The 21937-nt window shown below is 37.1% G+C and overlaps 1 protein-coding gene across 1 annotated transcript in view; it reads left to right on the top strand.

The window, feature by feature from the left end:
- TENM1 (teneurin transmembrane protein 1) overlaps positions 1–21937 on the top strand; it is a 642971-nt gene that overhangs the window by 383835 nt on the left and 237199 nt on the right. Inside the window, exons 8-9 of the mRNA XM_063432113.1 lie at positions 534–686; positions 20516–20715. Of these exons, the coding sequence (XP_063288183.1) occupies positions 534–686; positions 20516–20715 (353 nt within the window). The remainder of the gene's footprint in view (positions 1–533; positions 687–20515; positions 20716–21937) is intronic.

The raw sequence follows: 21937 nt of genomic DNA, 5'->3' as shown, positions 1-21937 counted from the left end.
GTGACTGCTGGTTAGAGGACAGTCACTAAAAAAAAAAAGCCTAAAAAAAACCTAAAAAAATAAATAATAAACCAAATTATGCAAAAATACCCCTATCACTGTACTGCAAAATATATTTTGCAATACACTAAAGGGCACAATAAGGAATTCTGATATATATATATATATATATATATATATATACGTCCCAGGTCCCAGCACTCAATGCTCCCGGTCTTTTAATGCTCCGGTGCTGAAACGTCGACTGGAACGTTGTGTGAATTTGTAATTGCTCAATAAATCAACAGATTAAATTTACCTTGAAAGACTCCTGAGTGCTCTCTACTGGTATCATATATATATATATATATATATATATATATATATATATATATATATATATACATATATATATATTATTCATTAGTAATTCTTATTTATTCTTGTCTTTGATTTTTTTTTCTCTTTGTAATATATTTTATATTTTGTCATAAAATAAAAACAAAACTCTTTTTTTTTCATGTTTTGGGATTAATTAATGTTCTTATTTATAGCAGTTCATTTGTTTGGCTTAACTTGGCAACTCCAACCTGTGGAAAGTCAGCTTTATGAGAATGGGGTCAGTAAAGGAAGCCGTGGTGAGGAATCCACAGACACTACCTATTCACCACTTGGAGGAAAGATTGCTGATAAAGCAGAGAAAAAAGGTAAGAATGGCATTTTTAGTAATCTATTATAAAAGCTAGACAGTGGCATAGGAACATTTTCAATAATCCAAGTCATTTTCACATTCGATTTTTTTATTTTTTTAGAATTCAGTAAACCTAGATATTCCTTGTTAAAGAAAAACTTTTCATTTTCTATGTTTTAAATAGAAAATATGCAACTGCCATTATTATTTTCTCCTCACCTAGAAGCTTATCTTATTTCCCCTAATCTCTGTTTTCTCTGTCTTTCTTTCTAAGTACTAGACATGTGCACCAGTGAATTTTTCGTTTTGTACGAATTATTTCGTACTAAATTAAAATTTAATTCATTAACCCGAATTTGTTTTTAAAAAAAATAATTTGTTTAGTCTATTAGGATGAAAACAGCACTGCGCATGTGCTAAAAAAGCAAGAAAGGAGCCAGCAGCGCTACAAGCTCCCTCCTTGTAATAAATAACTATTTATACTCCCCTGCATTAAAACCTATGGGGGTCACTATAACCCCCATATTAATAAAAGGGAGGTTAAATCCTCCCACATGCCCCTACTCACGGTATGCCGTGAGTAGGGGCATGTCGTCTAAACAGCGAGCAGCCACTGGCTGCTCACTGTCATTTAAAACTAAATATAAATCAGTATGTGGGTCACTCTGACCCCCATATTGATAAAAGGGTGGTTAAATATGCCCGGATGCCAGGAGTAGGGGCATGTCGCCTAAACAAATTTAAAAGTACTAGTGACTGGGCAGCAATAAGGGGGGACCTGGCACAGGTTAAATCCTGCCGCATGCCCCTACCTGTATCAGGTTCCCCCCGTGTAGTAGGGGCATGTTGCCTAAACAGTCAGTTACCAATCACAGTGTTCCAGAGAACTTTTCCATGCTGTGTCAAATGACACAGAGCACACTGATTGGTTGGTTTCAAGCCAACCAATCAGAGTCCTGTGACAGGTAAATGTAGAGACTTATTTGTCAGTCTCTTCATTTACCTGTCAGAGCACGCTGATTGGTTGGCTTAAACCAACCAATCAGACCGCTCTGAACCTAATTGCAGGACGTGGGAAGGTTTTATAAGCCTTTCCCTGCCCTGCAGAGCTCATTCTGCACTGTGCCCTCGCTGGGTGAAGATGGATTATTTTTTCACCATCAGGGTTTTGGGGAGGGGGAGGGGGGGCGTGTTTTTTTTTTCGGCGCTCGTTTTTTATTTTATTTTAACAGTTGCAACGCGTATTATAGATTTTAATTTGGCCTTTTTTGGGGCTGAAGAAAGAAAAGAAGAAAGAAGGCATCAAATGGTAAGTATGACATTTTCTTTTGCAGGGTTAGTTTATTGCCCGCCCCTCACTATTATGAGGGTGAGGGGGTAAGTAGGGTAATTTTATTGGGGCTTGGGGACCCCTAGTCACGTTATTATTTGTGGTCACCACCCACCGGTCATGGGTGGGGACCTGGGGGGAACATATGGTCCCACCCATTATTTATTTATTTAGGGTCCCCACCTGCCGCTCATGGGTGGGGATAATGGGAACATTAGGTCCCCCCTTTAATTAATTAGGGTCCCCACCCGTCAGTCATGGGTGGGGACCTGGTGTTAATTGTTTACCTAAAGAGGTTGTGTTATCAGATTCAACAGATATTTTTTTTTAAAAGCCTAGATTATTTTTTGCAAAAGTAGAACATTTAACAATGTAAATAATATGTAGGTGAACAGGCTGTTGGTCCAAGATGAAATCATATTTTATCCTTATAGCATCAAGAAGGATATTTTTCCCTTTTGTGTGGCGTAATTGGATATGGCTACAACTGTTATATATATAATATATATATATACCTTTTGGATTGCCTGATTTTATTCCCTCATTAGGTTTTCAGCATCAAAAATCTCCAGGGCCAAATCAGCATTTGGCCTAAATTGGACCTCCTGATACATTTTCTAATTTTGCGAAAAATTGAGAACATATCTAAAATGTAATGATGCACAAGTTAAAATAAACGTTTACTGCTTAATTTAAGAAAATCTCTGGTTTCATTGGTTTGAGCATATGATCCTATTGTGTCTTCCATAATATATTTCTGAATAAGGACATACTTGCTCCTATGATCAAACAAGTGGTTTTATTTAATATATTTGTTTAAGTAAAATTGTCCTGAAATCCTGTCCTGAAATCCTAATTAAGCTTATAAAATCTGACTGTACATGGTAACTGACATATTTGAAATGTCATTTTTTTTAAAGATGCATCTGGCATTGTACAAATGTGTAAATCAATGCAGTATTTAACCATTTGGAAATGATTAATGTCATACATAGCATATTCTATTAACGTCTGCAGAGTTACACTTCCCTGGCTGTGAATGTTCAATTCAACTGATAACTATTAATCATAACGCAGCTTCTGCAACTATAACAATATTCTACGGTAGAAAAGAGAGACAGACAGGAGTTTAGTGAAACAAACATGCATATGGATACATTTATTATGTAATAAGACTGGAGTAAATATTCCAGAAACCAACCATATGTCAAACAACATACAATTATGTTGGATGTGCTGCGGATGCTTGAGAATTTGCCAGAAGGTGGGTGTTGGCAGGTTTTAGCATTCTAAAAATATTTTGTACAAACATAGACTACAACATAAATTATGGTTAACATTTATCTCTAGCCAGAATCACCTTTTGGGTCTCAGTGGATATCGCTACAGAATCTGACCAGCTCTTACTGTGAAATATCTTTGTGTCAAGCATTGCAAGCTGTGTCTTGGGCAAAGATACTGCCACATTTGTTTGTGTATGTGTGGGTGCTAGTGTGTGTATGTGGGCATATGCCTGTGTGTACGTATGTCTGTTCATGTGTGCCTGCTAGTCTGAATGCCTGTCTATATGAGTACTATTATGTGTCTGTATGGATTCTAAATATATATATATATAAAATAGTGTCCGTTTTTTTTTTTTTGTCAGTATATGTCTATGTATGTGTGTTAATGTAAGGCTGATTAGATTTGTTTATGTGGCTATTTATGAATACGTATATGTGCATGTGGCTAATTAGAAGAATTTGATTCTACAATACTGCATGCATGTGTTGCTAATTACATGTTTGTAAGCATCTAGTTTAGTGTATGTGCTTATCATTTATGTGCTTATTTTGTAAACATCTCAATGGCTCTAATGGAATGCCTGTGAGACATGTTAGGAGCTATCACCAAATCCCATTACAGAAAGGATCATGCTCCATGAATTGCAACAGATGGCAAAATATGAAGATGTTTTAACGTCTTGTGGTTAAATTGTTAGAATGTATTAGCATAGTTCTCCACACAATTTTGGCATTTGCTGCCCTTATACAGCCCCAAGACACCAAATAGATGGCGATTTATGTTAATAAGCCAACTAGCATGTTACCAGGAAAGCTGAAAATCTTGTTTTAGTCAATATCAAATATGAAAACATACGCTAGGCATCACTTTTCACCACTGCTTTGCTAATATATATGGTAAATTTCTTAATTATATCATGACTTCTTCAAAGTCAGTGCTCCTGAAATGGCTGTCATAGTGGTCTTTAATGGTCTTTTCAATATATATATATATATATATATATATATATATATATATATATATATATATATACATAGTATATCCCACATTATATGTATATATCCCACATTGCAATACAAACGTTTTTAAATTCATCATGCAGAATGATCAACATTTTGAACCAAACAGGGTACTTTCTTAAATTATTTCAATAAATTATTAAACGTGGTTATATCAGGGTACCTTTTGTTACCCAGGCATTGGCACAACCTGGGGACATCCAGCATACAAAGTGGAACCTTTCCCATTAAAAAGCTATATTATAAACAGGTGGTAAAGGCTTAGGTCCTTGCCCTGTTGTGGTTCTATATTTGGTTCCTAAAAGCACGTAATATTTTCTTTTCAAATAGTTTTTATTAGGTATTTAATATTATAATAAAATTAAAATGGCAATAATTCAATGAACAATAATAAAAATTCTGATTTTTATGGATGATAATAAAATAATTATAATATATCTATGTAAAACACATAAAAATTCGGATTTTTATGGATGATAATAAAATAATTATAATATATCTATGTAAAACACATAAAAATTCGGATTTTTATGGATGATAATAAAATAATTATAATATATCTATGTAAAACACATAAACAAGTTTGTCCTACTAATAATTTACAGTTTGAATATCTTGAATTATAAATGATAAGGTTTTTAACCTTGTTTTTCCACTCAGTCCAGAAGTAATGAAACTGATCCCATAATAAAGATGGCTGTCTAATAGCCATCTCATACGATTTGTTTTCTAACTTTAGTACATCAACTACAGAGGCCATAGCTGGGGATTTCCAATATCTGGGTAAGGAGGATGTGGCAGCTATAAGAATATGTTCTATGACTACTCTGTCTACTTTACTAACAGATTCTTGAATTTTTTTTAAAGAACCCGAACCATCCGATGTAAAGATGGTAATATTTGGGTCAACAGTCTTAATAAGCTTATGAATATCACTCCAGAATCGAGCGAATTTAGGGCAATACCACCAAATGTGTGACATGGTACCCATCTCATCACACTCCCTCCAACATCTGTCTTTAGAGGACTTTAGGTTTTATTTTGTGAATGTGTGATGGAACCAGGTACCAACAATGGAGAATTTTTAAATGATTCTCATGATGACTAGCACACTGCGTGATACCTCTCAAGGCGAGCATAAAATGTATCCAATTCTCCAGTTCATATTGAACTCCCAAATCTCTTTCCCATTATTCCATAAACGATCATTTAGATGTGGGCCTAGGAGAAATATGGGAATAGCAAAATACGATTACGATTTGCATTAAGGAGATACATTTTTTCTAAATTTTACATTTTTAATGATTTATTTCCTTTACCCAATTCTAATATTTCAACATTTTCTTTCAAGTTGTCTGTTATTAGAGTATATTTTGGTAATATAGAATTTCCAAATCAAAATTTTCTTTAAATTGATCAAATTTTAAAAGGGAATTCCCTGAAAAGAAAGTATCCAAATTATATATAGAATGGGAGTGCCAAAAAGTCAGATCTAGAGGGGGAAAGTAATGATTTAGAATTGATAATGGCATTGCTCGTGTTAAACTGGAGGATGGTCTAACACTACTAAAAAGAATATTCCACGCCTTGAGGGTAATCTTGGTTGAAGGAAACATGTGTTCAGCCTTGGGGCATCCATTTAAAGGCAGCCATAACAGTTCTTTAATAGAATATGGTTGAATCTTTTCTGTTTCCATTTCTAGCCACCTTGGCCTGTGTATTTATATTCTCTCTTTATATTTCTAGTATTTTGATCTCAACTATTCTCCTTTCTATACTCTTTTACTAGGCTTTTGTACCTCACTATTTCTGATTTCTGACTTCCCAGACTCTGGCTTGTTCCTGACCATTCTCTGTCTCTTTAAAGGAAAGCCCAGCCACTCTAAGATTCAGTTTCCATTCATTCTTAGTAGTCTATTACACACTGAGTGTTGGGTCTCTTAGTAACCTTGACAGGTTGCATTTTCAAATTGCTGTGTTTTTAAAAGCCAAGCCTGTTCTGAATTCCAGTCCCGGCAGTCACCTTCTGTGTTGCATGGTACCTTTAAGAAAGAAACAATACAAACCTAATGATATATTTACTAGAATTGCATGTTTATGCCAGAGTACACTAATACATTCTACTTTCATAGTGCGGCTAACATGGAAATTAAACTTAATTACAGGAAAAGACAGATACATATTTTAAAATGCTATGGAGTGTACTAAATAACCCTACCCATTAGTTTAATCAATAACTTAATTGGTTTGTTAATGAATTCAGTAACGGAGATCTTAAAGAGAACATATTAACTTTCACTGGAAAGCCAAGGAAGCTAACATAAGATCAGATGAACGCTTGGTGGACATGTCTGCAATGTAACAAATTACTGACTGAAAAGAATCACAGATAGTCATTTTTACATTGTCAGCTCCCCTGATTCTGCAGAGATTATTTCAGTGCAGTGTTCAATTCCATTATTAGAAAATCCATTATTAGAAAATCTTAATGAAACAAATTTTTCTGCAATAATTCTTGATTTACATGAAAGACATTAGAATGATACTGAAACAAAAAAAAACATTTTGGTTAATGTCCCTTGTAACAATGTGTAATCTATATCTAGGTATTTAATTACAAAATAGATATAGGAAACCTCTAAGTGAGCTATCAAAAAAGTATTGCTTTTGCTAATAAAGGCAAAATAAAATTGTAATAGATCTCTCCAACCACAACAAACCTGCACTGTCCTAGATTTGTAATTAGAAATGTTCAGACATCGTTCTAGAAACCAACCATCTCAGTGGATGTGCTATTTGTAGCATAATGATCTACATCAGGGGAGCCCAAATGGTGATCTACTGATGTTGAACTACAACTCCCATGATGCCCATGATACCAACATTTAGAATGACAAAGTATCATGCAAGTTGTAGTTCTAAAACCACTGGAGATATACCATATACTCACCTGTGATATAAGTGAAAGCATTAAAGAACCATTTCCTTCACATAGGACTGTAAGACCACCACCTATTTAGATTTTTTTCATGTTTGTTTTGTACTTTATTTATTTTTGTAAGACACAAAATTTAAAATTCTAGCAAGCATTGCTTGAAATTTCTGCCCATTAATACGTATAATTCATTGCTTAACTTTCATAATTCATCTTTCATAAGTTCATCTTGCTTAAAGGTTCACTTTAGCTTAATGAAGCGGTTGTGGTGTATAGATCATGCGCCTGCAGTCTCACTGCACAATTCTCTGCCGTTTAGGAGTTAAATCATTTTGTTTATGCAGCCCTAGTCAAACCTTTGCTGCATGTGATTTACCTAGCCTTCGTAAACACTGCCTGTAAAGAGTCATCTAATGTTTGTCAGGACTTACCTGTCAGATCCTCCGCAATTCCGATTCTGCCACTTCCGGGTAGACGGACAAACACCACGCCCCCTTCTCTGACGCGGCTTCCTCATGCATTATAGGGAAGCTGTGCCAGTTTCAAAACGCTTGGTAATTATTGAGGTTTCGTCAAAGAACTTCTGACCAGCTACATAACTTGCTCTAGAACTTCTTTCTATGTGTACCGAACCTGGACTGTTTTACTGCTGATCTCCTTTCTCCTTACCTTGACCACAGATTGTTTAAAGTTCTCCTATTGCTTCTGAGCAACGAACAGGAATTATTTTCCCACAGATTTCACATTATAGGAAGCTGCAATCAGAATTGGAACTCGTTCCCAAGAAACCTTAAGTATTACGTCACTTCACATTCAGCAGTATTTAATTGGATTGTGTAAACCTTCTTTGTAATTCCAATACATTGTTGCTACATTTCTGTTACTGTCTCTGCTTTCAGCAACTAAATACCTATTTGGAGTTTACTAATATATTGGACTGTTTTTGTCTTAACCAGTTTAATTAACTGCTGCAACTACTACTCTGCTTGAAACACTTCCTGCTATTATTTATCTAACTGGAATTTCCTTAAAGCTACAGGACTTGTTCTAAATGTATCCAAATATATATTTCTGTTCCTTCATCTCAGGAAATCCATTGTTTAAATCATTCTACAGTTGCGTTCCACTTCAGATCTAACCTTTAGCATAACCATGTTTACACTTCCTGTATTGCAAATTCTGTTTAAATTAGAATTTCTTATCTTATGGACTGTTAATAGCCTGCTAGACCCAGTAAGAGCCTCCTGCGTATAATTAAAGTTAACATTACAGAGAAGGAGATACAAACTTTTAAAGTAAATTACATCTGGTTGAAAATTAAACCATCTTTTTACATGCAGGCTGTGTCAGTCACAGCCAGGGGAGGTGTGGTTAATGCTGCATAAACAGAAAATAACTCCTAATGAAAGTGAATTGAGCAGTGAAACTGCAGAGGCATGATCTATACACAAAAACTACAAAACTGCTTCATGAAACTAAATCTGTTTTGGTGACTAGTGTCCTGTTAAGTATTTCTACTTTGAACTGAGGTACTTGACTGAGGTAACAAGAAAAGGTAAACAATTGGAAATGGATACCTTTTTATATAATAATCATGACTCTATTCTTGAGTTCTGCACTCTCCTTGATAGTAAGGCTTGCAGTTTATTGCATGTCCCGACTTCCAGACAAGTGAGCAGTCAAACTCATAGTGTGCAGTACATAGTAAATAGTCCATAGTACACAGTATATGGTATAGCATTCACAGGAGAGTTTCCACCACAACTCGAACAATCTTTATTTTGTTGTATAAATCTAGTCAACACAATTACGTAAAATCAGGTCACATCATAGTGTCACCATGGCAGTTTATTTGACTGAGGTAGCCTTAGATTAAGGGTAGGCAACCTTCTGTATCCTGTGGACTACATCTGCTGGCAAAGCATTATGGGAGATGTGGTTACAAAATCTATATATATATAATGTATATGAAATCCCACACAAAAACCTGATGAGCTAGATAAAGTACAGACAATAGATAGAGGTTGAACAAACTTAATAGATGCACTGAGCCTTGCAAATCACTGCTGCTACAATTAACAGAAAATATATATCATATTATAGGTTGAAAAAAAGAGCTCGATCTATCAAATTCTGCATTTTCACAACCTTTCACAGAATGAAGGAACATTGGGAACAAATAGCTTTATACATCATAACCTGTGCAAGAAACACAAATAGTTATGATGCATCTTTGATAACTGGAGTCATGCAGGATTAAAAGATGCCGGTTACCTACATCAGTAATGGACATTTGCGATTGCTTCCAGGGAAGCCATATATATTCATCATAACCTGACATCCTGGTCAGCTCATATGCTGCAGTATACTATGAAATATCCCAGTGAGCCTATCCAAATCTCAAATCCTGCTTCCCCCACCTAGGCACAAATCCAAGCACTGCTTGGGTAGCAAGGATATTGTACATTTCCTTCAGTACTCTGCTAGCAGGCATTCCAATGTACCTCCTTTTGTTTTTTAATCAGCAGTAGAGTAATGCTGTGAAGCTGTAGCCTACAACCCCCTCGCCACCCTTGCCAGCCCTCTTAAGGTTGAGACACTTGGATAATTTCAGAGAATATTACTTTATTAAAATAAGTAAACAGTCATGTAAGTCATCACAAGTACACATTCCTTATTTTAAAACTTCCTTTTTAATCCATAGGGAAAGTTTTTTATACCACAAATTATTTCTACTGATTCATCACATCAAAAAGATTATTATTATTATTATTATTATTATGTTATTATTTACATAGCGCCAACAAATTCCGCAGCGCTTTACAGTGGGTGGACGAACAAACATGTAGTTGTAACCAGACAAGTTGGACACACAGGAACAGAGGGGTTGAGGACCCTGCTCAATGAGCTTACATGCTAGAGGGAGTGGGGTAAAGTGACATAAAAGCTAAGGATAGTATACTACACCTTTAATGTGTATAGGAAATGCTAACATTTTCTGTTCCTTAAAAGGTTAAATATTTTGGATTTATTTTGCAATATTTTTAATAATAACAGATTAGAGCAGTAAAGTTTATGACAGAACAAAAAGACATCAGAATCACACAAGGAGTCAAAAATCGATGTGAAAATAAGTGGAATTTTTATTAAGCATTTTATAAGTTCATATGAGAATACCCTAAGAAACCGCAATAAAAGAGCTACATTCTTGCAGAGAAACCATTTTATGAGCTTTCTTTAGCAGAACATTGCAAAGGAAAAAAACTAAAAACCAGATGAATAGATAGATACAATAAAGTACAAATACAATGCATTAAATAAGATACAAAAGTATACATAAGGTTGCTTAAATTACATTTCCAAAATATTTATTTTAATGACACAGCCTATTTGAGACATTCAAATAATAAAGTTTGCTTTACTAATGGTTAAACTTAATCACAACATAAAACATTAATGCATAATCTGTATAAAGTCTGACATTAATGACACTATGGATTATAGAGCCTGTATGCTCATTCATTGCAAAGCTCAGCAAGACATTGACTGATTCCTTAATATTTAATACAAAACAGATTAAAAACACTCCATCGCTTACTCGCTTGCTTCACACAATCCTTTCAAAATTGTTCTTTGTAAAATCACTGCAGATATGAATTGTTCCAAGCACTGGGGTATAGATAAGTACATGAATTATGTCATTGTACAGTCTCTCACCTAGGGTTGACTTTTATATCTTGATATGTAAGTGTTAAATCCCTGCTCCAGATGTTGTATTTTGACCAGTGTGTAGATTCAACAAGTCTAGCAAAGTATGAGGGGTAATCGTTAAACAGATTAGTTTTGGGCACATATATATATATATATATAGCTCTAGGCACGAAGTGTACACTGGGTTAAAAGAGAGGAGCAGTAAAATATCTGTATATTTCCAAGCAGGATTCCTCCAGACACCTTGACTTCAATTCTTGAGGGAGACAAACCAGTGATTGCGTATTTTATCATTGCTGTGCATGTGTGGGACTTGGTTATAGCCTGTATCATAGTGTGAGATAGCTTCGGCTTAGGTTGCTGCTGTACCTGCCTTGCTTCTGCCAGTGTTATATACACTAATTTTGAGTCATTGATTGTATTATGAGACTGCCTAGGTGCCAGTGGCACAGTACCTACAGTGCCACTTAGACAAACTTTGGTTTGTAGATAGAAAGACAGATAGATCTATGAAATAATTCCTTAATTGATCCTAGTTTGAGAATGCTGGTTACTGATTACTGCTGTTCCTAACCACTGCTACTTACAGCAAATTTAATTCATTGATGTTGAGTTTGACAGCTCTTTTACTGTTAACTGTTTGTAGAAAGAAAGTAATTTTTTTAGGAATGTGTTCAGTCCAGTTTGTGCTGTGCAATTGTGCAAGCACTGTGTTCAGAGCACTGTGTACTGTGCTGTGTGCAGTGTAGTCTTTTTAAAAGTCAAGGACAACAACAACATTACAGTACTGGCAAATCCACCTAGCAGCAACTCTTTTTTTTTAAAACAATCATTGAAGTTCTGTCTACAAGAGCTGGTTCGAGTCTCAGACTTTCTTTTAGATCCTCAAGAAGTAACTAAAGTTGAGCTCAGCATAGCATACTTTGTGGCCTCTACCACAGCCACTTTTTACTGAAGAGGTGTAGTAGAGTACCAAAGTAGTGTCCACAATGTCAGGTCTTGGTGATGCTGGTGGTAATATATCTGATAATGATGACATTGGTTTGGTTTCACCCTGTCTTGTAGAGTCTTGCAGTGTGGCCATCTGCTACCTCCACAGATGCAGTTGGTATAAGCAAATAGACTGTTTTTTTTTTTTTTTTTCAAACATGGAAACATGAACACTCACACTACAGACTGAAAGCTTTGTTTTTCTGCACATGCTTCTTTGGCATGTGATCTTTTCAAGGATAATGACGCCTTTGTATTTCAACTGGATTCAGATCCTTGTCATGTTGCTGCTGCATTCAAAAAGTGATTTCAGGAAAATTATATTGCACAACTAAAATGGCTAGGTAACAGCCCTGACATGGATCCAACAGAAAATCAGAGGAGCTAATTAAAGAAACAAGTTAGCCAGAACTGCAACCAAGAAATACAACAACAATTAATAGAAGCAAACTTACAATCTTGGTTTTGCATTATGACACGGTTTACCCCATGAGAGTGCTTACAGAAATAGTGAGAAGTTATGAAATACGCTTTGTTTCCATGGTTTTCTTCAGTTTATCACAGTTCTCTCTTTATTTCTTCTGTTAACATGCTTTAAGAAAAAGTGTTTTTAATTACAATCTGCAGCATTAAATTATCTTTCTAAATGATATTATGAGCCATTATGCCTCAGAAAGTTTTCAAAATGTTTTACAAATTGTGGTCTAATTAAAAACTCAAAATTGGCATTATAAAAAATGCCTGATATTGTTCAGTCAGCAGGCTAGGCAATGTTGTAGCTGGTTATTCTTGAATATTTGAATGTTTCGGAAATCTTTTTCCATGGATGATGTCTGGCTGGGCTGAGCCGGGCCTAACTGTCATATGGATGACATCATGAACAAAATGTAAATTTAATTAAAAATTGTCCTTCCGAACCAAACAATTTGCACCATGCTAATGTCTAATGATTTTTCAGTAACATCAGTGTCATGGACCATATAAGAGTCTGAGGTCAAAAAGGTTAGCGTCCATTTTAAATAAAAAAAAAAAAAAAACATAAAACTTTGTCAAAATGTAGAGGTCTACTGTGAATGGAAATCTCTGTAATTTACTTATCAATATGTAAGCTTTAAGCACTTGAAATATGCATGGTCTTATGAATCACCGCATTAAGGGTAAATTAGTCAGGCCACTATGGAGTATTAAAAACATGACAGTGCATTTCTAACATACCTGTAAAATTAAAACCACGTAATAGCAAAAATAATGTTGTGATAACAGTTATGGTGTGCCCTGCCATTTACAAAGTGACATGGTCTGGTGGCCATATTGATATATATCATGATGCAAATTCTCCAATAAAATTTAAAATGGAGATCTTTGTACTTTACTTATGCAATATCTATGCATGCACTACACTCATGTTTTTTATGTTTGGCCACCTCTATTGGATAATCAGTCATGTTTAGCAGCCATTTACAAATATGTAAATTAACTATTACAATGACCACAATATGAAAACAGCTTAATAGAAGCTTTTTACAATTGTTGTGATGATAAAGTTTGAGTTTGTTCTGTCATCTTTAATATGAACCCCATAGGTAATGTGGTCTGGCAGCCATATTGGATTACATGACAAATTTTAAAAAGTCTTCAAATAAGGGGGTGTGATTTAGTCATTAAGCAGGATGGCCACGTGAGCCATTTATAGCAAACCAAAGAGTGATTAATATTGCAAAACACTCCAATTACAGTTACTGGAGATGTCCCACAGCAAACAGAAGAAGCAAGACACAAGGGTATCTTGTTCATGGTTTGGCAGAGCACCCTAATGGCAGAGCATGTGGAGAAAGACTACCAAGTCTGTGAAGCTGACAGTTTGAGAGAATAGACTGCAGATACTTCACCTCCCCTCACTACAGAGAATATAAGACTCCTTATTCAACAAACTGCTGTTGAAGTTTCTGAGTTCCATACAGGATATCACTAAAGAAATCCAAGAGGTAGATGCATGAACCACTCACATGGAGACTAAGATGGATGAATACACAGAAGCCCAAACTTAGCATTCAAAGTCCAATTGATGGAGCAGCAACTGAGAGAATGTGAGTCCAAGCTTACTGACCTGGAGGACTGCTTCAGACAAAACAGTCTTCGGATGCCCGGTATCCCGGAATCGTTACCTACTCTGATCTGTCAGCCTTTGTAACAGGCCAGTTTAAAGCAATTACTCTGGACATACCACAGGATCTGTTTTTTTGCTGGACAAGTTACACAGAGTGGGCAAAGACATAATTGCCGCAACACCGAGAGATGTCCCGGTTAGGGTGCAAAATATCATGAATCCTAGCTGGGCAGGCAATGGGAATGCATCTGAATATGCATCCATCCAAATGTAAAGTTTCCTATCGAAAAAACTACAATGCGGAAATGTAGAGCATTCAAACTGGTATCCAAGGCTCTTCCTAACCACAGCATGAAAAACAGATGGGGTTCCCCAATTGCCTACAGATCATATGGAACAGATCAACAAATACTGTCCTATGTGTGGATATGGGCAGATAAATACTTTTCAAATGATCTTATAACCAGCACTCCACTCATATTATCCCCGGAGTGTAAAAGAGCAAAGAATGCAAATTACTTCTGGATCACCAGGAATGGAATGCTGTTCTTGCTTGTGCTATAATATGACAAACAACAGATAGGTTCTAGATTTTGAAATCATACATGCAAGTATAACTAAACAAATTGCGAATACACAATATATTTGTTTTCACTATTTTTTGGCTACTATGCGCAAATTGTTGTACACAAATACTATGTACAAGGTCAAGACCAAGGTCATATTAGGTCAAGACCATTTAAATACAAATGTTTTAAATATATATGATGCAATGATGAAAAACGACCCTAAGTAAAACACTACCCTAAGTGACAAATAATAGAGGACCTACTAAGATGGCCCTGCCATTTGCAAGGGCAAATTGGTACAGTCACTCACAGTCCTACTGGACACGAAGTTCTATATAAAAAAAAAATTCCAACCCCCCCAACACCTTTCTGGTGTTAGAAATGTTAGACCCCCAACCAGATCAGGGAATGTGTGCCTCAACCCAACATGGCAAACAAAACAGTTGGTAGGACTACTTTATGTTTAAGATAATTTCATTTTTGTTATTGTTTATGTAGTTTACTTAGTTAATCCAGTGCAAGCTGTCCAACAAGCATATATTTGATTCCACAAGTGAAGTACTGACTTGTTTATCTTCTGGGAGTAGGGTAGAAAAGTCGAGAGATGATAAGTAACTATATGACATGGCAGGCAGAATTGGCCATTACACAACATATTTCCAATTAAACAACATGAAAAATTTATTTTACAATGTCCAAGGCTATCTGGCCTCCTTAGGGAAGCAAAAAGACAATGGATCAATATGCTATGCTTACACTTTTCCTGTTCCCAATTACTTAGATTTCAACCTAAAGATTTCCCATGTGATTGTGCCAGAGCAAATATTAAATCCAAAGGGGGATCAATACTGCTTAGTAAATATCTGGCATTTACCCTCCTCAGGAGTGTATATGACCCAAAAGGGAGGTACTTGTTTTGGTTTGTAAGATTAATGAAGTGTTATATATAGTCACAAATCTTTATTTTCCTAATACCAATCAATAAGATTTCCTAGACAAAATGTTAAATAAACTGTCAGAGATTCGACAGGGTGCAGACATCATGTGTGGTGATTTCATCTTTATAACTGACCCCCAAATGAATGCCTCCGATCCTGACATTATACAGTGAAACCCCAATATCTGAAACTCCAAAGATTGCTGGAAAGCTATAAGTTATATGATATATGGAGAACTTTAAATCTGAGGTCCAAGGAATTTACACTAATTCAATGGTTCACAACACAAGAATAAATAGGTTTTACGTAAACGGGATCTTTATGTCTCAAGTGGAAAAATGTGTAATTGGTGGAAAAACCTGGTCTGATCAGGCTCAGACTATACGGCAGGTTAAAGAGTCTATTGAGTTTAACCCCTTAAGGACCAAAATTCTGGAATAAAAGGGAATCATGACATGTCACACATGTCATGTGTCCTTAAGGGGTTAAAGGTGTGGCTACTAAATGAAAATGTATTACAGAATAACACCTACATGGAGGAGTTAAGTGGAGAGATCTCTAGATATTTTACAACAACTCCACCCCATGTCATCCATTTGGTAGGTGGAGAAATTAGTGGTTAGAGGCTTGCTTATTAAGCAACCATCCGTTTTGAAAATGAAATGCCAAAAACAGATGATGGCATGACTGACAACCGTTCAGGATTAGAGATGTCCCGAACAGTTCGCCGAGAACTGTTCGCCGGCGAACATAGCTTGTTCGCGGTCGCCACAGCGGGCGAACATATGCGATGTTCGGTCCGCCCCCTATTCGTCCTGGAGGTGGGAGGGTCTGGGAGGGAGGGTCTGCTGCTGATTCGCTGGAATGTGTCTGCTGACTGGGAGGTACAGGGTCAAGGTTTACTCAATGATGACGAATAGGGGGCGGACCGAACATCGCATATGTTCGCCCGCCGCGGCGACCGCGAACAAGCTATGTTCGCCGGCGAACTGTTCGGGACATCTCTATTCAGGATCTAACAAATCGCATTAAATTAAATTCTAGAAATTAATATGCAAAAAAACTCAAGCTTTTAAAAACCAGATTGACAAAATGAATATGGAAACAAACAGGTTACTATTTGGAGAAACTACAGGCTTCTCAATACATCCAAGATAATAAGGCAGGGAAATTATTAGCATATATATTGAGAAAAAGAGACAGGTGCAAACCTATATCCCATATCTACTGGAAACATGCATTATTAAAAGAAGTATATTATAAGCAACAATGCTAACATACACCAACCCTCTGACCAAGAAATTGGTAAGAATTTGCCAAATATCGATCTACCTGGTCTGACAGAGGAGCACCAAGAATTTCTTGCAGCTCCTATAACAACCAAAGAGATAGCAGACATTGTGTCATCTCCCATTAGGTAAATCACCTGGTTCCAATGGGTTTTTCAATACTTCTGAAAAAAATTCATATAACAACTACTGTCACACATAGGATGTCTCTTTGAGTCTGCGATTGCTTCAGAAATGTTGACCGCCTATAGCAGTGTGGGAAAGAGACCTTGGACCACCGGGGGATCCCGGAGACTGGGCAGACATCTGGGAAGCAACAAACACACTGACAGTATGTTTTACACATAAAGAGCAAGCATATAAAACCCTATTCCGCTGGTACATGACACCACACAAACTCCACAAAATGGAAAAATTGCCCAACGACCAGTGCTGGAAACTATGCGGGGAAACCAGGTCCTACATCCACAACGACTCATAGAACAAATCATCGACAAACCACTCGAAGCACAACCCTGGACAATGCTACTGAATAAACCAGTGGACTCCCTCACAAGGAGCACGAACAAACTGGTGGCCCGTATAACATTAGCAGCAAGAAAAGCAATTGCAGAACTATGGGCAGACCAATGCATTCCCAAGCTCTCCACCATCATACGCAAAATCAAAGAGACACAATACCTGGACGAACTGACAGCACAGATACACGACACATACAAAGCATTTCATAGGACCTGGGACCTCTGCAACTCTAACTACCCAAGACTAGACACAAACACTTCATGAGCCAAGCGACCCATCAATCACTTCAATGCTCAGAACATGAGCAATCATAAGAGACACCCAACCTTACCACCTTGACAAAAATAGATGCCACACTGCAGACTCCCACTCTAACACAAGCTAAATTAGCAAGACAATTCAGGGGAAGAACACCTATGGGGCATAACACCATACAACAGCCCGGACGGGCATACAAAAACGCACTCCCCATGCACCCTAGCCCCTCCCCCGCACCTTGCACCAACCACCAGCCCCCTACCACTGCCCCACCCACCTCTCCCTCTCCCCCTTCCCACTCCCCAATGAACCCTGCGGGTGGGCCCAGCTGGCCGGGACATGGGGGTGCGAAGAGGCATGAAAGGAACCCAGACACTCATGACCACACCCCACCCACAGATGAGATGGCCCAAGGCGACCCCAGACAGAAAAGAGCTGAAACAACACTACAACCCCACACCAATTACACTAGCTAAGCCCCCAGCAACACCCACCCCATCAACCTAGGGGACAGACAGCCCAAATGAAGGCCTCAACGCATAGTACTCTCCTCGATGTGTAACACCCCCTACTTTTTCTTTTCTGTACCCCCCTGTTCACATCGAAATATGATGAAAAGCTCTAAACAAAGAATGTTTAAAAATAAAAAGAAATGTTGACTGCCCACATTGTCACACTCCTGAAGTCTGGTAAACATACAAAATTCTTAGATTATTTTTTTCTTTTGAATTCAGATGCAAAGATATATGCTAAACTTTTATCAAATCAGTTAAAAAAGCTTTGGGCAGGGGGCGGGGCCGGACCGCCATGCTAACCGGTCGCATGAAGGAGAGGCTCCGGAGACACCGGGCCTCTAAAGACATTTAATGCGGATTCCCGCACACAAAACAAGCCTACGAGATACCCACGACTGTGGGAGAGGTAGCAGATCCCGAGACCGGGAGTTCCGATCCCCAAGAGGAAGCACGGAGCTTCGGGGGCTGCGGCCTACTCGGGAGGGGAGCGAGGTGGACGGCCGCCGCCACGTCTCCCTTTACCTGCTACCACACGCTGACTGCCTGATTCGCTTGCCGGCCCCGTTCCCCCCCCCCTTTGGACCGGGGGGGTCATCCCGGTCCCCACTGGAGTGAGCTGGATCGAATGGAGATCGAGGCACATAAAACCCGCAAGGCCCCCCTCGCAAGATGGCGGCGGCTCGCGGCCCTGTGCCACCTGCTCCTACACCAAGGAGCCTCTATGAGACGCAGCTGCATCACCTGCCATGCCGGAGGGCTTTGGGTAAAACCTAACTGCTGGAAACTACAGATCACTGCTGTCTGGAAGAGAGAGACACTTACTGCCCACAACGGCTGTCCCACGGCGGGGCCGGGAGCAGGAGGCGAGGGATGAACTCAGCGAGTAACGGCCACGTGGACTCCCATACACAGAACAAGCGCTGGACTCACCTGACCACCACCGAGCCTGGCAGGGGGAATTCCACCACACATGGATGAGTACCTGTGACTACCAACTCAGTGAAGCACAAAGTCTCTTACAACCCCACAGACTCAACAGGGTGCAACAGCCACTCGTGTACCACTTGCCATGCTCTGCTATACACCCCAGCCATGTTATGATGCCTAACATTAATACCTAATATTGCAGGAGCCGGCTCAGCTCCGGTGGCTGCTTGCTTGTCCGTCTGTTTGTTTAGTTTAGCTGTCGAAGTGAGGTATTTAAACACAACTCTGCTACCCTTGTAAGCCCACATTCACTTACTTCTGCAGAAATAAATGTTTAACGCCGCAAGCTTGTAAACCCCAACGTGACCCGCCACATTAGACATGCTGACCCAGTATACACTCAGTCTAATACTTTACATAATTGTCTTACCTGATTAGCCCATAACTACTTGGCTACGATTATTGTAACTGTCTAGGCTGGGTTAATGTGCCTCAACTTGCTTAGTTTAACTAACCTGATCCTGTTTTTTACTCTTATTTGTATTAATATTCAGTTTGGATATAACTCTGTGTCAAGCGATAATACCCTAAAAAAAAAAAATGTGCAAAGTTTTCACCAATGCCTGACTATTGCAAATCGTTGTTTGATTCTGCATTCTCTTGCTGTTGTGGCATGGTATGCTATATGTGATTTTACATGCACCAATAAAATAAAGAATTAAAAAAAAAAAAAAAGCTTTGGGCAGAGGGGTCAGCAGGTGGCTGACAACACCATAAAATTTATAAACATTGTACATAGTTGATACAAATTATGCTTGGAAGGCTTGTTGACTTCCCTTGACGACGAGATGGCATTCGTCCATCTCCACTAGGGTTTCCTGGAGGTGTTCTCATGAAATTTTGATTTCCCTCAGACATTCATATCATACATGAACTCTATATAGATGCTCTACAGCACTGGTCCTCACATTAGGTTTTCTTGTAAGACCCTTTTCCATTGTCAAATGGGACAATGTTTATCATTGATTTGTTACATTATATCATCAATGTAAAATTGTGATATGCTGAGGAATATGTTAGCTTACTACTAATAATAATGAGATAAACTGTGGGAATATCAGGTTCTGATTAATATACAGTAGCTTTTTTTGTCAGGGTTGCAGACATTATAATATCATAATAATTATTTTAAAATCACTGATATTTTTAACTAATTAATTCATAAATATTAATTTGTATGTGTGCAACCACCACATGTGGATACTCATTTTCTTTCAAACAGTGAAAGTGTTTAACCCTTCCAAACCTTGTCTATTTCATTCTTATTGTATATTGATTGTATTGAAATTACTGCCGCCTATTTCTTTGTTCAGACAGTGCCATTTTAGGTGATGTAAATTTATTTTATTGGAGAACAATACAGTGACAGTACAATAACTTTATTTAAACAGTGTATCAAAGAGGAAGAGCGGTAGACTCCGGAGAAGTCGATATTGGAAAACAAATCATGCAGACAATCCCACCAGGTTTATTCTGGCGTTTCCAAATTACAATCCACCACCCGCTGTATTTGAAATTTAATGTTTCTTTGGCTAAAGACTCTTTGCTTGGGATTTATGGAAGAAGAAACATACCACCAACTCATACACAGGTAATTAATATGGAATGATTATAAATTGTAGGCTAAAATAATATTTAGCCTTGAACAGATATATCATTATTTTTTTTTTAACATGGAATAATGAGCTAGATGCTTTGTTGTTTTAGCATAATCTTATCTGGTTGAAAAGTGACACATCTGATTTTAGCAAAAGTAATTAATTCAGTGAGAACCCAACTCATTATTTAAATTTGAATGTCATGAAATTTGAATGTTAGTATTGTAGCATGTGGTATCTCGTTATTGTTCATAAAATATACAGAGTTATTCACTAAAGTCTGAATCCAAAATGAATTTCAAATTTAAAGACAAATTTGCTGAACTGAAAGCACAGCTAAATAAGAGATTTTTTTTCTGGTTCGAATATTTTGACATTAAATTTGAAATTCACTTTGTATTCTCACTTTAGTCACATCTGGAAGTCCATTACTAATTCAAGCTTTTGGGCCTGTAAAGTTTATTGATTAAGCACCAAACTGAAATGAATTGAAAACAGAAATCCAAAAATGAAAATAGCTGTGACTATAATCAACTTGGAACATTTTTTCAAATGTCTTCTTTTTGCATTATTTTTACAATTCATTTTATTGAATAAACCTATCGCCACCAAATAAAGCCAGTGAGACAATACAAGTTGTATTACTAAATAATTCATGAAAATATTAAATAAAGAATACAATAAATAATGCAATATATCACATATTATTTTCAAATATTTTTTATTGAAATTATTATTATTTTTTATCTATAGATTTTACAGCACGTATTTAGTGTTATAAAATGAAATTTAAAAAGATTTAAGTAAAATACACATCTGGTTGAATTATACAAAAGTAATAACAATTATTAATAAGAATTACATCATTGCATCATTATCTTATTTGTATCAGCAATATATTCAGCAGTATATAATGAATTCAAAATACAGTTAAATATATATCAGTCTACATAACCAAACAGTTGCAGCATACAATAATTACCACAGTACAATTACTTCATTATAATATTATCTTATTCAGATATAATACTGAAAAAAAAAATTTCGGTGGAGGAGAGGAGGGGGAGAGAAAAAAGGAGTTTTGAATGAATCAATATTAAAGAAAGAAAAGAAAAGAAAGGATTGGGAAGGAGGAGGGAGGAAGGTTGGGGAGGGGAGTTGTATTAAAACCTTTATAGTTACGTAATGATGTGCAAATGTATATGGATGAGAAAA

Source organism: Pelobates fuscus, chromosome 9 (genome assembly GCF_036172605.1).
Source record: "Pelobates fuscus isolate aPelFus1 chromosome 9, aPelFus1.pri, whole genome shotgun sequence".
In the NCBI taxonomy this organism is placed as follows: Eukaryota; Metazoa; Chordata; class Amphibia; order Anura; family Pelobatidae; genus Pelobates; species Pelobates fuscus.
The sequence above is the reverse complement of the archived record's forward strand: the minus strand, read 5'-3'. Positions and strand labels throughout refer to the sequence as shown.